The 17,613-nt window shown below is 46.9% G+C and overlaps 3 protein-coding genes and 1 non-coding gene across 5 annotated transcripts in view; all 4 read right to left on the reverse strand.

Annotated features, from left to right (window-relative positions):
- LUC7L2 (LUC7 like 2, pre-mRNA splicing factor) overlaps positions 1–4,091 on the reverse strand; it is a 37,681-nt gene extending 33,590 nt beyond the window's left edge. The window contains exon 1 of the mRNA XM_075428046.1: positions 3,718–4,091. Within this exon, the coding sequence (XP_075284161.1) occupies positions 3,718–3,778 (61 nt within the window). The 5' untranslated portion in view covers positions 3,779–4,091. The remainder of the gene's footprint in view (positions 1–3,717) is intronic.
- A 2,502-nt stretch (positions 4,092–6,593) lies between these two features.
- Positions 6,594–7,534, reverse strand: FMC1 (formation of mitochondrial complex V assembly factor 1). The gene is made up of 2 exons (XM_075428050.1): positions 6,986–7,534; positions 6,594–6,847 (listed from the first exon to the last, which is right to left on the reverse strand). The coding sequence occupies exons 1-2, from the start codon at positions 7,124–7,126 to the stop codon at positions 6,653–6,655; spliced, it is 336 nt and encodes a 111-aa protein (XP_075284165.1). The 5' UTR covers positions 7,127–7,534; the 3' UTR covers positions 6,594–6,652.
- Positions 7,511–7,583, reverse strand: TRNAR-CCU (transfer RNA arginine (anticodon CCU)). The gene has a single exon. It is a non-coding gene; the product is annotated as a tRNA-Arg (tRNA).
- A 3,421-nt stretch (positions 7,584–11,004) lies between these two features.
- Positions 11,005–17,613, reverse strand: part of UBN2 (ubinuclein 2) — a 55,070-nt gene continuing 48,461 nt past the window's right edge. For both annotated transcript variants that reach the window (XM_075428163.1, XM_075428164.1), the window contains one exon: positions 11,005–17,200. In XM_075428163.1, the coding sequence (XP_075284278.1) occupies positions 17,151–17,200 (50 nt within the window). In that variant the 3' untranslated portion in view covers positions 11,005–17,150. The remainder of the gene's footprint in view (positions 17,201–17,613) is intronic.

A 17,613-nucleotide genomic window follows, 5' to 3' on the forward strand; every position in this document is an offset into this window, starting at 1 on the left:
AGTCCTTGAGTTTAACTGCTAACAGTAAAAAAACAGTATGAAGAAAATATTTGCATGCAAGTACGTAAGATTAGAATCTGATCTTCAGAACTCCTTATTTCTCAGGATCTGGGAAACCCACGCCACGTATTCAGTAGTTTATATTTGAGGCTCTCTATTAAAGTATGTCAGGTTATCAGTACTTGGAATGACATACTTCAGAGAAGATTTTTTTCAACCTGCAGTCATGACAATATTAAATTAGTGGAGCTTTATACTAACATCAAAAATCTAAGTTTTTGGGTTTGGTTTTTTTTTTAATTTTTAAATTTTGGCATGGCCCACATCCAGTCCAGTTTTCCACTTCTGGTTAGAGAAGTGTGCAAGAGAAGTTTAAGTTAGGTATATTTAAGATATTTTAAAAAAAGACTTGTTTTAAAATAATGTGCTTTTCCAGGCATGTAACAGAACCACACCTGCCACTTAATGATTTCAGTGTATTGACATTAACAATACAACCGCTTTTTCGATATCCCAGATGAATTCTAGGAACTGCAACTCACTAGCAACACCTGAAGAGCATCTGCCAAGTCCCTTCTGCTCCATTCCTCTGCCAGGCGTCTGTCGCAGGAGCAAAGGCAAGCACAGAGCAGCAGGGCACCGGGCCGGGCAGGAGGCTGCCTGAACCCCAGACTCTGGCAAGCACCAGGCAGCAGTCCCCCACATGCTGAGCCACGCCGGGTGAGGTGACTACAAGTGCCTCTATCCCACCACCGAAATTCAGACAAGGGGAAAGCAGGTTGCCAAAACAAGTCACCAAGCTCTCGATTCTCCCCTCCTGTAACAACGGGGCCCTCTGGGAAAAGATACAGCAAGGGGCAGGCCCAGAGCTGCACGCCTAGTTCTGGACAGCCACACACTGGGCAACTCTGTTCAAAATGAGAAAGCTCCTTACTCACACGACTCACTTATTTTTCATAAATATTCTTACAGCTCAGTGGGTCTTTCCTGAATCAATTTGACCAATACAGAACTGTGCTTCCTAGGTGTTCTCAAGAGCTTAACAGCAAATCCATAAAAACATTTAATAACTACGTCCTCCGAGCTCCTCCATTCTGGCCCCAGGGACACCAGTCATAATGAGTGTGCACAAGCTTCCACAAATTGCAGCCTACAGCTCATCCCCTAAAACTATGTTTGAGCATCTCATTGTGGAGTTTTCAAGACCATTTTCAGAGCACGTTCCTGTTCTCTACAAATGATACTATAAGCTCCAAAAAAGTAATACAGACTACATATTTAGTCACTGCCACTGGCTTTGAATTCACCTCCAGTCTGTTCTATTCCCACTAAAGAGATTAAATGTTTGATCTGCCTTTTCTAATACAGGTAAGAATTTTAAACTTGCACATTCTCAGCTCCTCTAACAAAAACTGTAAACTGTGTAAAGTATACAATTCTGTTAATCAGGAAATAAAGAAGCACTTTGGTAATTTTGAACAACGTAAAACACAAACAGCACCCAAGGAAGATTTTTTTTCTTTAGAATCATTTTAAACTCTGTTGTGTTGCCACACAGAGCAAAAACAAAGGCAATGTGGACAAGTGGTGAAATGAGAGCTACGATCTACTAAGAAATGAAAAAAAAAGATACATTCTAATGAAAAGCTGCTACTTGCATATTACTAAAGTATTTGTCAAAGGTGGTAGGAACATAAAAAAACGAACAACTCCAAACCCCACTACTCTCAAGGTTAGCAATATTTCAATGACCTTGAGCCTGGCCTTGAATTTAATAAGGACCAGCTCTGCAGAAAAAGGATGATTTTCAATCCCTGTGCACATTTCAGTTTAAACAATGCTTCAGTGGACTTTTTAATTTTTTTTTTTAAACTAGAATGGTGTTACACCGGGATCCTCAATTCCCCACTTAATCCAACAATGGAAGTCAGTTCTGCAAACAGGTTTTTCTCCTTACCCTTCCTCATCCTGCCAATTTCGTTTCAGTGCTTCCTCTCTCGCCAGTTAGTTTCTAAACAGCTCAGCACATGCGGTTTGGGAATTACAGGGTGGGTGGGACGGGGGGAATACAATTATCAATAAAATAACTGCTTTCTCACAAAGCTAAAGGAAATCTAGTCTGAAATTGCTTTTCCTGGTTTAGATCTTAGTCACTCAGCATTTTTAAGCAGCTGTCACAAGTAAATCACACTCTTCTCCCACCACTCAACCAAAAATACATTCATAAATTGAAACGGCCCCCCCCTCTTTAACCCTTCTGTGTAGTCTCAGGTAGCTCTGAGATAGTGATCTAGATGGCAACGGTGGGAAGACTTGAGTTTCACAAGCACAATGCTACTTTGCCAAGCACTTAGACACACGCAGCCACAACAGGAAGTATTCGAAAATCTTCTGGGGCAAGATAAAAACACCCTAAGTCAGATCCTGCATGACTACTCACTAACCAGCCTTGCTCTGGAAGGCAACCTCTGCAGAACAGTAATTTTCCAATGAGATTATCACGCCCCTGTTTAAAACAACTATAAGCACTTAGCAGAAAGCATTCATGATACACTGGGTACATGAAAACTAGATTTATTTAGAGTTCTAGATTATACTTCAAAAAGCTGTCAAAGGTCACATTACCACAGTACCCACAGATGACTGGCGCACACAAGGTGCGTCCCAGTTCATACATCCTACTTGGTGCATGGGAAAACAGGTAACTATTAACTCAGCATGAGGCTTCAACAAACACATAACACATCTATCTGCAAGAGTGAGTACAACATTCAAATAATCTCTAATTGCAGTCTACCCCCAGGTGCAGTATTCTCTTGTTTATAAATAAAACACCACACAACGTAACAGCAACAGCGCTTTTCTAGCCGTCCCCAAACTATCTGGATTTATGGACGACTGCCAGTTCAAACTTTCATGTTGCTCACCACACACCCCGACAAAAATTCTGAGATGCTTTACACAATGAACTGGAGAATTATGGCTAGGTGATTGCAGAGTGATCTGGAACCTGACTGCACATCTGCATCTCTCTCCTGGGATCACTGCCGCTAGACACCAAGCTTCTAGTTAGCTACCTGGGGCTTGTTTGGTTTTAAAAGAGTTCGCTCGCTTGGGTCAACTACATCCTCTCTTTCAGTGCGCGAGAACCATGCCCACCTGCTGACCGAAATGATGGTTTGGGTCAGACTTTAGACAAAACTATCACAATGCCCACCCCCGCCCTACTGATATGGCTGTTGGTTCGGGGGATTTTTGGGGTTGTTCCCCCCCCCCGAGTCTCGCACGCCGCTGCCTCCCCCAGCGCTGAGCTCCGCGGCAGGGCGGCTGCGAGCCCCGGACGCCGCGGGGAGCGGATCCTACACGGCGGCCTTTAACGGCAGCGCGGGCCCCCGCTGCCCGGACAACGGCTGGCGCTGGCAGCAACGCGGGGGCCGGCGGCGGCGGCACCCAGCTCCCCCCCGAGCCCCGGGGGCGGCGGCACCGAGGGCCGCCTCCCCCCTTCCCCTCCCCCCGCCGCTGACCTACGGCCTCGGCAGGCCCCGCCCGCGGAGACGGCGGGGGGGGGGGGGGGGGGGGGGGGCAAAGGAGCGGGCCCCGGGCCTGCCGATCACGGTGAACGGCCGGCCGGCCTGCCCGCTGCCGCCGTCACCTCAGGGGCTTCGACGACTCCACCCCCTCCCTTCCCCTCTCCCGCCCCGGCCGGGGGGCACTTACCGTCCCGGGACGTGCCCATGAGCTGGTCCAGCATGGCGCGCATCTGGGCCTGCGCCGACATCTTGAGCGCGCGAGAGGCCGGCCCGGCCCGGCCGAGTCACGCCGACAGCGGCCTACAAGGCCCGAGGCCCGGCGCGGCGCTCGGCCCTCCCCCTCGCGTCACTGGCGGGCCCGGGCGGAGCCGCTCCCCCGACGCGGCGGGGGGGGGGAGGGAGGGGGAAGCGGGCGCTGCCTCTGTCTCGCGCTCCCGGTGCAAGGCCGAGCGGGAAACCTGCCTCGCGCCGGCCTCGGTGCCGCCGCCGCCGCCGCCTCGCCTCAGCCTCCCCTCTCCCCTCCCCCCTCCGCTCCTCCCGCTTCCTCTCACGCCTGCCACGCGCGCGCGCCAGCGGTAACGGAAACCCGCGCGCACGCGCCCTGGGCGCCCCCTCGCCCGCTCCGCGACGTCAGCGCGCACGGGCCTTGGCGCCCGCTGACTGGCCGCGGCATGCGGCGTTCGGCCGATGACGCACCGCTCGGCGGGGTCTCTGATTGGACCGTCGAGCCTTTCCCCGGGCTGGGGCCCCGGAGCGCGCTGATTGGCGTAGCCGCTGTGACGTGTCGCGGCGTGCGGGTCACCAGCGGCGCTGCCTGGTCTGGCGGGCCCGTGCCTCCCTGAGGGGAAACCGCACCGGAGCCGTTCGGCGACGGGTGATTCTGAGGCGGGAGAGCGCGCGGCTGAGCTGCAGTTAACGGACAGCGGCCGGGTCCCGCCTGCGCACCCCCGGGACGGGCCGCGCCGCTGAAGGAAGGGCGGTTCCCTGCGTTTGACTGACGTCCGGCTCCATCTTAACGGCTCCCGTCGCCTCTTGAGCTGTCAAGCGCGGTTACGGCCGCAGCGGTGAGAAAAGCGACCGCCACGCCCGGTTCGTAGAGAACCTCCCTTGGAAGTGAAGCTGCCGTCGGGTCTCGCAGCTGACTCCGTGCACCGGGCGCCGAAGTCCCGCCTCAGAAAAGAGCGTTTTCAGCATTTCTGCCTGTGCTGGCGCCCGCGCTTTGCGGCTGTGCCTTTCCTGACCGCCCTGTTGCCATCCAGCGCCCGAAAGGCGCCGGTGGCCGTCACAGGGATCGGCTGCAGCTGCCCGCGGCCAGTTGTTGAGGTCAGCTTAATACCAGGGAGAAAAGGCAACGTAAAAAGCCATTAAAAAGCCCACCCCCAGCCACCTGGACTTCAGAAGAACGCGTGGAGAACACACGATGCGCCGAGAGGAGTTTCCTGTAACACGTTTAGGAAAAGATTCCCTACCCAGTGCTCCTCAGCTATTCAGAACGTGTCCCGGCTTTGTTTCTTCTTTCACGTAAAGATTTGCTGTTGTTAGTCATTACATTACTTTGGATTGAAGGGGAGGCAGCTGGAAGAGACACAGACACTGGTTAAAACTTTCTCTATTAGTACCTTAGTATGTTTAGGGGAATCTGAGAAAGCTTAGCTACTGTTTGTACCCACACCATACAACCTTTAGCTCTAGGCACTCTTTAAAGAGCATCTGCTTCTGGCCAAATCTCAGCATATTTTATTCCAGAGCTGGTTTCAGCAAGCCATTTATATTTCTTCTGGAGCAACGTACTATGGGCTTGGGTGGAGCAAGCCTTTAGTCCATCTGGAAAGTAAAGTGCAGAACCCAGCAGCTGCATTAAATAACTCGGAACAGCAGATACCTCACAGCCATTCTCAGGGGATGGCAACTTCCCATAACTTTCACCTGCTGAGCTGCATACTTTCCCACCTGTGATACCAACACCTGTCCAAAAAAACCACCGCTGTTTAACTAGTGGGACACTGCAAGCATTGCAAACTGGATTTTTGGCCTACAGGACCTCAGAAGTTGTAGTTCACATCTTACCTCACTTAAGTAGCCCAAATCTCCCCAGTTTTAAGGATCTACGGTGCCTATCCACTATACCTTGCGGATTAAACAATCCCCGAGTTTTAAATACAGGGAAAGGAGAATATTCAGATTTAGATGAAGTAATTCTTTTTGCAATGCTTTTCTAACAGAATACTTTGTTTTCTCTGGTAGTAAACAAAAAAACAAGCACCCTTTTGTCACCCTTTCTTACAGCTCCTCCCCCATGTAAACAAGCCTCACATTTTTAGCCATTGTAAGTCATCCTTATCACAGATTTCTTACGTATCTTGCATATAATTTCACCCTCTTCTGAGGGCAGCAACAATTCAAGCCAGTATTTCCTTTCTTATAAAAAGAAAATTGCTGTTCCAGATTGCAAGACAAACAAGAAAATGGCAGCTGATTTGTGTATCTAGTGTAACTGGCAGTAACCGGTTCACTTTGTATTTTCTGAGATTCACAGTGTGTAAGAACAGCATAGGAAGCCTGCAGTTGCAGAGTTGACCGCTCAGACACGGAGAAACACGTAACTCATTAAATTGTATTTGTCTCTGAATTGTCACCACTAGCTCACCACCATGGAACAGAAAGAAATCTTCAAGATGAACGAGGTTTACGCTACTGCAGCGCTCGCCAGAATCCACTGATGTTCCAGAGGAAGGGCCTTCGCTGTTGGGAGAGCAGAAAGGTCCTCACACATAGAACTGGCTGGAAAACCCTCCAGCGAACAGACACCTTCTCTCACCTACAGATTTTGAGTGGGGAACCAATAACCCTTGCAGCTCCTTAGACAAAACAGTTTAGCGGCGAAGGCCTTGCCGTGTTTTTGCGCTGCAACCACCCTTCCTCTCGCTCTGTGGAGGCTGCCTGTCGTGCCACACGTTCCGCTCAAAGGGGTGCACCGGGTACGCTTGATAATCTGAGAGCGCGATGCCCAGTCGTGGCTATTCCGCACCACGCCGGCAGAAAACACGGACTAGAACACCCAGCCCCTTTCCGCAGCCTAGGCCATTTATTTAGGAATAAAAAGGGAACATCACGCAACCGCCTCAGCCCTTCCCTCCCGGCTGCTGGGGCAGCCTGAAGCCCACCAGGCCGGCGACCTCCTCGGGCGAGCGCTCCCCCTTGCCGTGGTACTCCCGGTGCAAGGCCCGGTGCTGCCGCACGCTGCGGAGCAGGCAGAGGTAGGTGGCAGCCTGGAAGTGCAGCTCCTGCTGGGCCCGGCACAGCTTCTCGCCGGTCACCTGCCGAGAGGAGGGAACAAGCCCCGGAGACTTCACCTCGCCCCGAGGCCGCGGGCAGAGGGGCCCCTGACCCGCTTCGCCTCGCCGGGGGGGGGGGGGGGGGGGGGGGGGGGGGGGGGAAGGGGAGCCCATGCGTACCCGGTGGGCGCGGAAGGCCGCGACGATGTGCCGGTAGGCGGGCGTGTCGCGATAGAGGCGGCCCTCGCGGCCGCTGGCGTGGCGGAGCTCCCGCAGGAGCCCGCGCAAGGTCCGCAGAGGAGAGCCCAGCACCGCCGCCATCTTGCGCCGCGCCGACCGATCGACTTCTCCTGCCCCCTCCGCCCCGCAGCCAGCGGGGGCCGAGCGTCGAGGCGAGGCCGTGCCCACAGCCGCTGGGTGGGGGGGGAGGGGAGGGAGGAGCGACCCGCTAAGCGGCCGGGGCGCCGCGGGTTACCGCGAGGCAGCCGAGGGGTGCACGGCCCCTCCCCTCCGCGGGGAACCCACGCGTGTTTCTGAGGCCTCCGGTCTGAAGACGGTCCACGGCTCGTGAGAGCCCACGGGGGGCGCTCGGACGTCCCGGGACTCGCGGCTCGAGGCCGGCGCTCTGGAGAGCCGGGGCGCTTCGCGCGCTGCGGAGGGTTGCGGTCGTCCCGGCCCAGGCGGGTAGGGCGAAAAAAATACACCCACCCCAGATGGGACTCGAACCCACAATCCCTGGCTTAGGAGGCCAATGCCTTATCCATTAGGCCACTGGGGCTGCCGCGAGAAGAAGCCTGTCGCGTGCATACTTCCCTCCAGTCCCCGCCCCTCTTCCTTTTACGGGCAGCACTGGCCGCCGCTCACTGGGCAGCAACTCCCCGCGCGCGGCTCGCGGACCGGAAGGCGCCTGGCGCGTGGCCCCCTGGGAGCGCGGGGCGAGGCCGCTGCGGGCGCGGCCTGGGAGCCGGGGTCGGGGCGGGGGCAGGCCGCGTTTGGCTCTGTTCGCACGCTGGGGCCTGGCTGTAACGCACCCCAGGAGGGAGGTGCGCCCTCTGCCTGACCCCCCCCCCCGCCTCGCAGCAGCTTCCGTACCTGTGTGGTTGCCCTGACTGAAGAAAGCTAGCAACAACCCCCCTGGCCCCCCCACCGAAAAACCCAACAGAGGCCCAAGCGACAACGCCTCAAGCACAACCTTTTCACATCTTTATGTTTGTGAGAAATCACAGAGACGGGGCTAATCTGTACATTCTTCTTTATTTAATACAGCACAGACACATGACACGTGTAAAAAAAAAAAAAATACTCATGAAAAAGCCTGTCGCCGTTGGGGACAGGGAACAGCTACGCCGAAACGAGTAAGGCTCCCACTGCAGAACAGGGCTCTGCCGGCAAGGTGGGATCCCCGAGCAAAGTCTGCTGCCAAAAAAAAAAAAAAAATCTTTGCACTCCTTTCAGGAAAGCGGAAAATAAAAGGGCGAGTCCCTCTCGGAACAGGTGGAGCTGGGATTATCTGCACGGATACAAACCCTATTGCTGTGCTTGAACCAAAGCACTGATCACAGGAGAAGTGCTCTCCAGCTATTCTTGCATAGGGCCAATGGTCCTGACTTCGGAAAACATCACGCTCCTTGGGGATAGCCAACCTGAATGTCTGGAAGGAGTGAAAACATCAAGTAGTCACACACAGAAGAGAGTTAAAAATCAGTTTCCCTGATAGGGCTCTGCTAGCCACAGCTGGGAACGTGCAGGGGAACGAAGCAGCTTCCCAACGAACAAAAGATTAACAGCCATTAAACTGACCAGAACAATATACACGTTTGGAACTGATGCAGGGCTTTTGTGGCAGCAGCTTCTTCCTTTTCCTGCTTCAGTTCAGGGATGGAGCAGGCACCAGTTCTTCTGGCAAAGAGCCTTACACACTTTTAAAAAATTAAAATACAGAAAAGAGAGACAGGTGTATTTACAAAATCCATGGCTGGTACAGTACATAATTTTTAAGACACACTAAATGCTACAATCTTTCAGGTCCTGAGATTATTACAGAAAAACCCAACAACTCAAAACTTTCGTTCAGGTCCAGTTTATAAGGAGAGGGGAAAGAAATCACACATGTAAAACACAGTATCCCTTGAAGTTACTGGAACACACCTCCCTAAAAATCCAAACGAAAGCGGTGCTAACCACCCAAGTGAGCTGCATTTGGTTGTTCAGGCTTCTTTGTCACAAGAGGGGAGCATTTCACAGGGGTTTCTCTGGAGAGCTCACCAGGTGAGGGCACGGCTGTTCAGCTCCTCTCTCCATCACTAAGCCCCACCGTCAGAAATACTTAAGTATTAAAAGGAGGAAGCTGACCTTGTACAAATTCATGCTGGACTGAGTAAAGCGTCTTAGGAATCACCGACTCAAACAGTTTTTGCCGTCTTGTAGTAACCGCACATTCCTTTGTTTGTTCCGAGCTACCTAGTGAAAGGCAGGAAAATGCTTTGTCCATCTGTTTTCTCAGCCTTTCATCATCTGGGGACCACAGCAAGTCAGGTAGGGTCCAGCTGGCTATATCCAAACTTGCTACTATACATTATGTACTAAAAGTCACACCAGACAGAGGATACTGAGGCCACACCTCTGTCAAGGGGACGATCCCCACGACCTTTAGCTGCGCAGGCAGGTATTTGGATGGTCTGTTCCTGACCGAGCCTCTTTATGAGGCAGAACTAAAGGAACTTGCAGCCACACCTTCCCCCCCCCCCCCCCCCCCCCCCGTGAAATATTCTGAACATAGTGCTTTTGTATCATCAGAAGTTATCACAGATGCCCTTTTATTATAAGCACTTGACTTTAAGCTAGAGAACGCCAACATTTTAAGGGTTACTAATGAAATGCTTCTAACCCTCAGTAAAAGACTACGAGAGACAAATCACATAACAAGCGTACTAGTTTAAGTGCTAAAATAGAACACCTGCTCAGTAGATTTTTCCGGGTAAAAAGTATTAGTTAATTTTGTGATTTTTTTTAAAACAGTAGTCCAAAAATAAAATTTCTCCATCTATTTCCAGTATGGATCTTGAAAACTATGCAAGAACATGGTACTAGTTGCTACATGTTGGAATCACTGGCAATATAACACACACTACAGTTCTCACCTCTGACCTAAATTGTTATTTGTAGGTACACACAACAAGACTAAAAAAATAAGTGAGAAATACCTGGGGATCACAATTTAGCTTTTATTTAAAGATCTAGCTACTGTGTAGCCGACACCTCCCCTTGTTTAGAAGCAACTTCATTTAAGTGAGAAATTGATTTAATTCACTTCTGATGTTGGAAGGAAACCTGGGATGTCTCACTTTCTCCCCAAATCCAATCTGTACATCAAAAAACAACAATGCCTGTGGCTTCTTAAACCAATTTTGAGAGCTGAATATTCTAGAAAACTCTCAGACTAAAACCTGTCACAAGAGGTGATTTTTAGCACAAAGCAACTTCATGACACTCGACACTAGGTGTTGCACCAGTGAAAGGGTTTCTTTTTTAAAATACAAATTTCTTTTTTCATGTTAGCAAAAAAGACTTCTGCAGTACAGACATTCAAAATATATTCCATTTTCTTTGGGCAAAACTTCAATGTGTTAAGAGGGTTAGCTAGGGGAAGGAATGTATGTAACACTGAAACATGTAAATAATACTTATCTGCATAGTTGATATTAGTGACTACTAATCAAACTAAGGCCTTATTCTGGAAAAAATGAGAACACAGTTTCTTCCCTCACTCCCCAGTGAAATCTGGTTAAGTCTCAAAGAAGCTCCAGCTGCCCCAGCAGCTACTTGGTTTGGCCTGCCATGGTGGCATCTCCTGACTGGTTTTGGTTGATTCTCTCCTTTTTCTCTTGGTACTGGACAGTAACAAAAGTAACTATCTGTTGATAAAATACATCTGCACACACTGCTGGGTAAAAAAACCCAAACCAAAACCCCTTAGTATTGAGATGATACGAGTCAAACAATGTACACTGCTTGCTTTGGATTACTTCACCACAAAAAAAAACTTACTAGCTAATGGTTATTGAAGCAGGAGATGATGGCAAGGGAAGAGACTGAAATTCACTTCTACATATGCTTCCCCCCCCCCCCCCCCCGCCGAGTTGCTCTGTAGAATTATAGCTGTCAAAAATGGCTACAAAATACAGACCTATACCCTTGACTACTGACAAGATTAGCACAGTTTTATTTATGAGGAGTGTGCAAAAACAGCTGTAGGGAATCTTTGTACTTCCCCAGTTTTGGGCCAGTTCCAGGCCATGCTGATCTCTCAGCATAACTCATAGCAGCAGCAGGGCCTTCTATGGCCCCAAAAGGCTATTACAGCAGCAAGCGATCACCGGGTCATAGCAGAAGGAGGATGAAGCCACACCAGGAGTTTCCACAAACAAAGCATTCCCTTACACAACAGTGATCTTTCCAGTGGCCCAGTAAGCATACGTCTGGCTGCTTATTTTGGCAGTGATTTCTTAAGCAGTAGACAGACACAGATTTTCACAACAGCTGCATTTGTTAAAAAACACTGCAAGTCAGCCATCATCACCAGCTGTGGCTTCCCCATCTCACAGACCAGCCTAGCATAGAGAGCACATGTGCCCAGAATGAATTAACAGAGACAGAAGAGCCAGGTTAGCTCAGTTTACTGCCACAGGTGGATGTGGCAAACTCCACTGAAGTAACTTCACTGATGCACCTAAGGCAGATTAAGAAGCACCCTCACCATCACTCCAACTGGCTGAGCTACCAGCACTAGCCCTATCTCTGACTGGCACCATTAGATTGGTAGAAGAAATTGGCCTATGGCCTAGTTTACATAAACAGATTCACTCAAACGTGTGAGGACAAGCCAAGAACTCAAAATAGCAGCTAGGCTATTATCTGCCACAGGAACACGTTGCATTTGGTGTCATATTTTTTGCTCTCTAGATGGGTTCTCCAGCTATGAAGGGCTCTTCATTCCATTCCCGTTCTGGAAAGTAAATGCTTCCTTTTCATATTGCAACTCAAAATTAGATCTTCCCCAGTGGAAGCACATCACAGAACTAGCAGTCTCATGATGTGTATGTATGTTACCTTAAGTTTAGCACTTGGTCAACATGTGAATTGCTAATTTCAGGTATGCATGTTTATAATAATCATAAATTAGATATATCCTCATCACATTGTTAAAAATCACTAAATGATCTATTGCAGATTGCTAATTTTGTCAGAGAACAAGGAAACAAGCACAGACACTATTATGAGGGTTCACTTGCAGGTGATAACACACGAACTTACTGTTCATCATATTAAGAGAACAAGCCATTAAGAAGTAAGAAGTACAACTAGAGAAGTACTTGATGGTGAATGTTTTAGGCAGCATGTGAAGCATAGCCAGGTTTAACTTCAATTAGCTGCTGCACTTTTGCAGGTTAAACCAAATTCCTTCTTACATACGATGCATGGTAGAAAGTGACAACTTTGGTAAATGTGAGAATCCTTGCAATAACTGGTGTCAAGCAGATGTGACTAGCCGCACACAAGATGCCTTACAATTCATCTCAACTCAAACTTGCTGCAAGCTGCTGTTTGAACTCACTTTCCCCCTCCTCCTTGGGGCTGTCAGCCATACATCTTTGCCTCAGACTCAGTAGTTGTGTGAAGTGGTCCAGTATTTAATAAGGTTGCCAGACAGTGCCCATAACGTTTTACTCATGACCTAATTAAGATGCAAATTTAAAACCTTCAGAGAAAAATGCAAGAAGTTTCATTCCCATTAGCCACTTCCTTTCTCTCATGCACATTTATGCACACTCACACACACACTCTTTTATTGTACTGCCATCTTTGCACAAACATTCACCTTTACTTGAAGTGTTTAACAGAGCCAGCAGAATGTAGAAGGATGAACAGGTTTCTCAGGAATATTGCTGCATATGTGTGTGTGCGCATGTGTGTGAATGAGAGAGAAAGAAAGCACAAGCACACAGAACCAATGTCATAGTACAGCAGCTATGAAGTTACACACATTACACACTTTTTTCTTTACAAAAGGGAAAAAATAGTATAACAGCATAAAGCCATCTTGGCAAGCTTAAGAATTTCCTCCAAAATGCCTTCCAGCACTTCAGGATCTCTGAGAACAGTTTAAAGAGGGTAGGGAAATAAAATTAAAAAAAAAAAGGCACTTAAACAAAGGACAAAGGCCTGAATCAAGTAAGTCATGGAGGGTAACAACGATTTCACCAGAGCTAGGACCAATCAAAATCTACCAACCTTTTTTTAATGTCTATAAAATTAAAATTGCATAAAGTGTTAATTAAATCAGTCATTTACCTACTGCTTTCACCTTCTGGTTCATTTTATGGGAAAAAGACCCCCACCAAACTCAACAAAAAGCAAGTGTCCCTTTAGTAATTTCCCAATTCAGCAAAAGATGAAAGTTACATGTGGGAGGGAGCTTTCCAGAGTTTGGCTTGGCTGCAGGTTTTCCCTTGCAATGCCATCTCTTAAAAAAATCCAGAACAAAAGCAGAAGAGGGATCACTGTGCCTCACTCCAAAAAAAACCCAAACACCCCAACACTACTAATCCATCTGTGGGCAAAAACTACTCAAAAGAAAACCAAACAAAACTGTAAACTAGATTAGAATTTGCTAATAAATACAGCCAAAAGTTCATTTTACGAATGTAGCAGCAAATGTGATAAAGTTAGTTGGAGTCCAAGGTAACTCCAAGAGGGTTAATGGTTCACACAACTGATGGCAGCTTGGGAGAGTTGCAGGATTTCTGTTTTCATGTCCTCAAAGGTCTTGCATCAAGTGGAGGAGGAGTGTGGAGGAAGGGTCAGGTGATGGGACTGCAGGAAGGAAACAGGCTCTTGGCACCTGTCCCACCCCCAAATCTGTGCATCAGACAACTTTGATTGGATTCAAACAAGAAGCAGAACCCAGGGAATTAAAAGTTACTTCTGATTAGCAGAAAACAGATGTGAAACCCACAGCATCCACACTTGTGACTTAGTTGATCATTATTAGTCATGTATCTCAAATCAACAGAGAAGGCTGGACAAAGTGATTTAAGCTATTTGCATCTTGGAGTGGGAAAACACTGCAGTTATAGTCCAAGTATCAGGAAACTGTGCAGCCTTTTTTTCATCTAGCCTGCCTTCTTTCTTTGCAAGTGTCTTTGCAAGGATTTAAAATAGCTACCGTGACTTTTGGGACTTTGGATCATGTAGCAGAAAATGTTACCCAGACAGTTTTAACATCTAAAACCTGTGTTTGAAATTATTGCTTGCATTTGTTTGGGGCTTTCAGTGAGCGTGACGTGTTAGCTCATATACAGTCCCCAAACCAAGTTCAGCCCTGCTGCCTGGAACAGACAGCTCTACTTGGCTTTCTTATTGCTTGTGAATACTGAGGGTTATTTAGTATGTACAACTACAGTTTATTTATTAACAAAAGGCCCTTAAAAAGTAGTAAAAACTTCGGGGAAAGTGTCTTTAGAAGAGCTGCTGTGCAGAAAATAGTAAAACATTAACCCAATTTTGCATTTGGACGTTGCAGAAATCTTTCAACTCCCCATCCTGTTTATGCTACCTGCAAAGGTCTCTGGGAGCCATCCTATTCTTTCCTTTGATTTGGTCTTGCTGGATTTAACCAGGGAGAACAGGGAATGCAGACCCTTTTATCACTATGTTGCCGACTCCAAAGAACCTCAGGAGCGTGATGACTGAAAGCAGTTACCCTCCTCAGGGGGGCTGTCTGAACTGGCTTCACAAACAATGTATGGTCATCTTTATTCTCATCATCCTACTATCTATTTCCACAAAAAGTATTAGTTTACTTGTTTCCCAAGACTGAGAAGCTCAGCAGACCACAGAGAAAGGACTACTCCTACCCTCCTTAAGACATAGAGAGGCTACTCCTCAACTGAAGATGAGGCATACTTCCAGTAAGAGAGGAACACTGGAAGGAAATTTGTGCTGTAGTTATAAATGGCTCCAAGTCTCCCAATCTAAAATTTATTAAGTATGAAGACAGAAGATGGCAATTTGAATGAGATGCCTTGATGAGGAAAACATAGAAGAGGTAGAACTCTTAGGACAGGGTCTTTTAAATATATTGCTGCCTGATGGCTCACTGCTGCAACTCCCTTAGCTGTATACATTTTTTTAAAAGTATCAGGTTTGACACAGTTCAGAGAATTAGCATCCTACCAGAAGTGTTAGGCCTCAAAAACCAAAAGTTGTTTTCCTTCAGCCCTTCCTGGAGAAAAGCGAAAAAAATCAGATAAAGCTTGCATTCTAAGTAGTTCACGGTATTTTGACAGAATATGCGCAGTATTAAGAATGCCAGAGTCTATGTATCTGTATGTTTCAACTCTAGAATAACCTTGATGAAGATGCAAGCTTATCTAATCAACACGCCACATACAAAACATTAGCACTAGCTAAAAAGTACTTAATTGGCAGATGCTGTGGAGTGAAATTAACAAACTAATGCATCTTATTTTAATTCAATCTGTCTTTCACAGAAGTGTTGTGCAAAAACATTTATTGCTGAGCTCAACCCAACATTTTTATACTAAATACACAATATATATTATTTTAAATTCATGTATATATATTTATATAAAATTAAAATGAGCTCTAAATAGAAAAGAAATTGTTGTCTGGTCTAAGAAAAATAAATCACATGTAAAAGAAACCTGAAAGCTATAAGTTAATCTAGCAGAAAACATTGAAGATGCATTACCCATGGGTCAAAGTCTCTCGGGAAGGTGCGAGACAACCAGTAGTCACTGGTTCAATCTCAAATCAAACTACTAGAAAGACTAGCTACTAGGAATTTCAGCATCTCTGAACATAGGAATGTTTCAGGGTTTAAGGAGAAGGGTATCATACTATTTTATTTGCTCCTTTCCCCTATGACTTATTTCAATTTCTGCCATTCTCACCTTTTGTCTGACAGCGCAAGGGACTCAACAGCAAAGTTCTGTCCTGGGGTTGAAAGTGCAACATGTGCTGGATACTTCCTAACCTTACAAATGAACCAGTCAATGTATTGCTATCCAAAAAACAACAACAAAAAAAGCCAGCTTTGCAGTCTTGTGCTACCATGTAAGGAAGAGTTCAGGTCAGGAACTCCCCAGGCCAGCAGGGGCTAGAAATGCTGGAGACAATCCATTCAGCCCCCAGAAGAGAAGGCACCTCTGGTCGCTTTTGAACGACTCCTCTTTGGCTAATGCCTGAAGCAGTATTAACCCGGCTCTAGAACAGGTCACAATCAGCTTTCTTTAACTAGCAAATCAGTATAATGCATCATTTTTGAGAGGAGTTAGATGAAAGATGAGGAAGGAAGATCTAGATGAGTAAAGAACTGGTTGTGTTTTATAAGAGACACGAATAGAACATGACTTTTGTAGCAGGTAAGCACAAGGCAAAGGATACGAGTTTAACAAATGGAAGGACTGAAAAATGAGTGTGCCTTTAAAAAAAAAAAAAAAGATGTGGGAAAGAAATGCTACTCCAACCAATAAAATGTGGGTTTTCTTTTCATGTAAATGGAAAAATTTTCATCCCCTTCCTCCCTTACATAAGAATTTTTATATTAAAAAAAAATTAAAAAAAAATCAAAGAAGGAGCAAGGTATTTCCCAGTAGTCTGTGTCTCACATTTTGATGTACCAGGAGATCTGTTTTTAAAGACAACTCTAATGAGACTGCATCTGTAGGCTCCCCAAAGCCAAACAGCCTTGTAAAGCTGGAAAAATGCCCATATCAGAAACTGCATTTGTGTAAGGGTTTAATTATAATACAAAGTATCCCAGCACCGCCTCTACTCTACATAACCTTTGGTCCACAACCATGTAACACACTCAGGACCTACGTATAATCTTACACTGGGCACTTTGGGAACTAATGAAGTGGATGATTCCACCTTACATGATGGATGAAGAAACCTATTCTAGCTCCTCTCACTCTTTCAACTCTTCATTGGACAACACCCAGAAAAAAAATGTTTGTGCTGCTGTGGGTTTGACGATCAATTTCTTTTAAAAGCCAATCAGAGCACATAGAAAAAGCTTGTTTCTTTAGGCAAGATCAAACTATGACCAGTCTGCACAACCAGGAGGTCCAGTCCTCCTTTTCCTTCTCTCTTTAATCAAGTATTGTTTTCTGTTTCTTCTTCCTCTCACCACAGTGCTTGGGATCAGAATATGTAAACATCGACAGAAACAGCAGCCCTGTGACAATAAGCACTTTCCCAACTGGGCAGATTCTGTCAGCCAACCAGAACTGCTTCAGCTCCCTTGCTTGTCCAGAAGTCACTGGTTTTTCCGCTGTAACTTAGCGTCCCCTTTACTTTGGCCTCCATCTGTAGTTTAGAGACAGGAAAAGAAAGGGAAGAACGAAAACATCAGTCAACTTTTACTTTTATAACTTACAGCAAAAGCGACAGGAATTTGGCATGTTCAGCTTTAGCATCACCAAAGAGTACATTGTCTTTATAGGGTGGAAGACTTTGCATCTTCTCTGTAGTTCATTTATTAGAAATAGCACTGTTGAAACCTGAGATACCAGGCTTCATACCAAAAGACAGCATCTTTCTAAAGATTAAGTTGCAGCTGGGGATACTGAAAAAGAACTTAAAAATCAAGCCTTTCTTTAGAAGCCTTTACATTGTGACAAAACATTTTTAGTATTCAGCCCATGGCATTCACTATGATAAAAAATAAGGTTGTAACAAATATAGCCAATTGGTTTGTTTTCACAGCCTCTTACAGCAAC

This window comes from Opisthocomus hoazin, chromosome 8 (assembly GCF_030867145.1).
Source record: "Opisthocomus hoazin isolate bOpiHoa1 chromosome 8, bOpiHoa1.hap1, whole genome shotgun sequence".
Classification (NCBI taxonomy): domain Eukaryota; kingdom Metazoa; phylum Chordata; class Aves; order Opisthocomiformes; family Opisthocomidae; genus Opisthocomus; species Opisthocomus hoazin.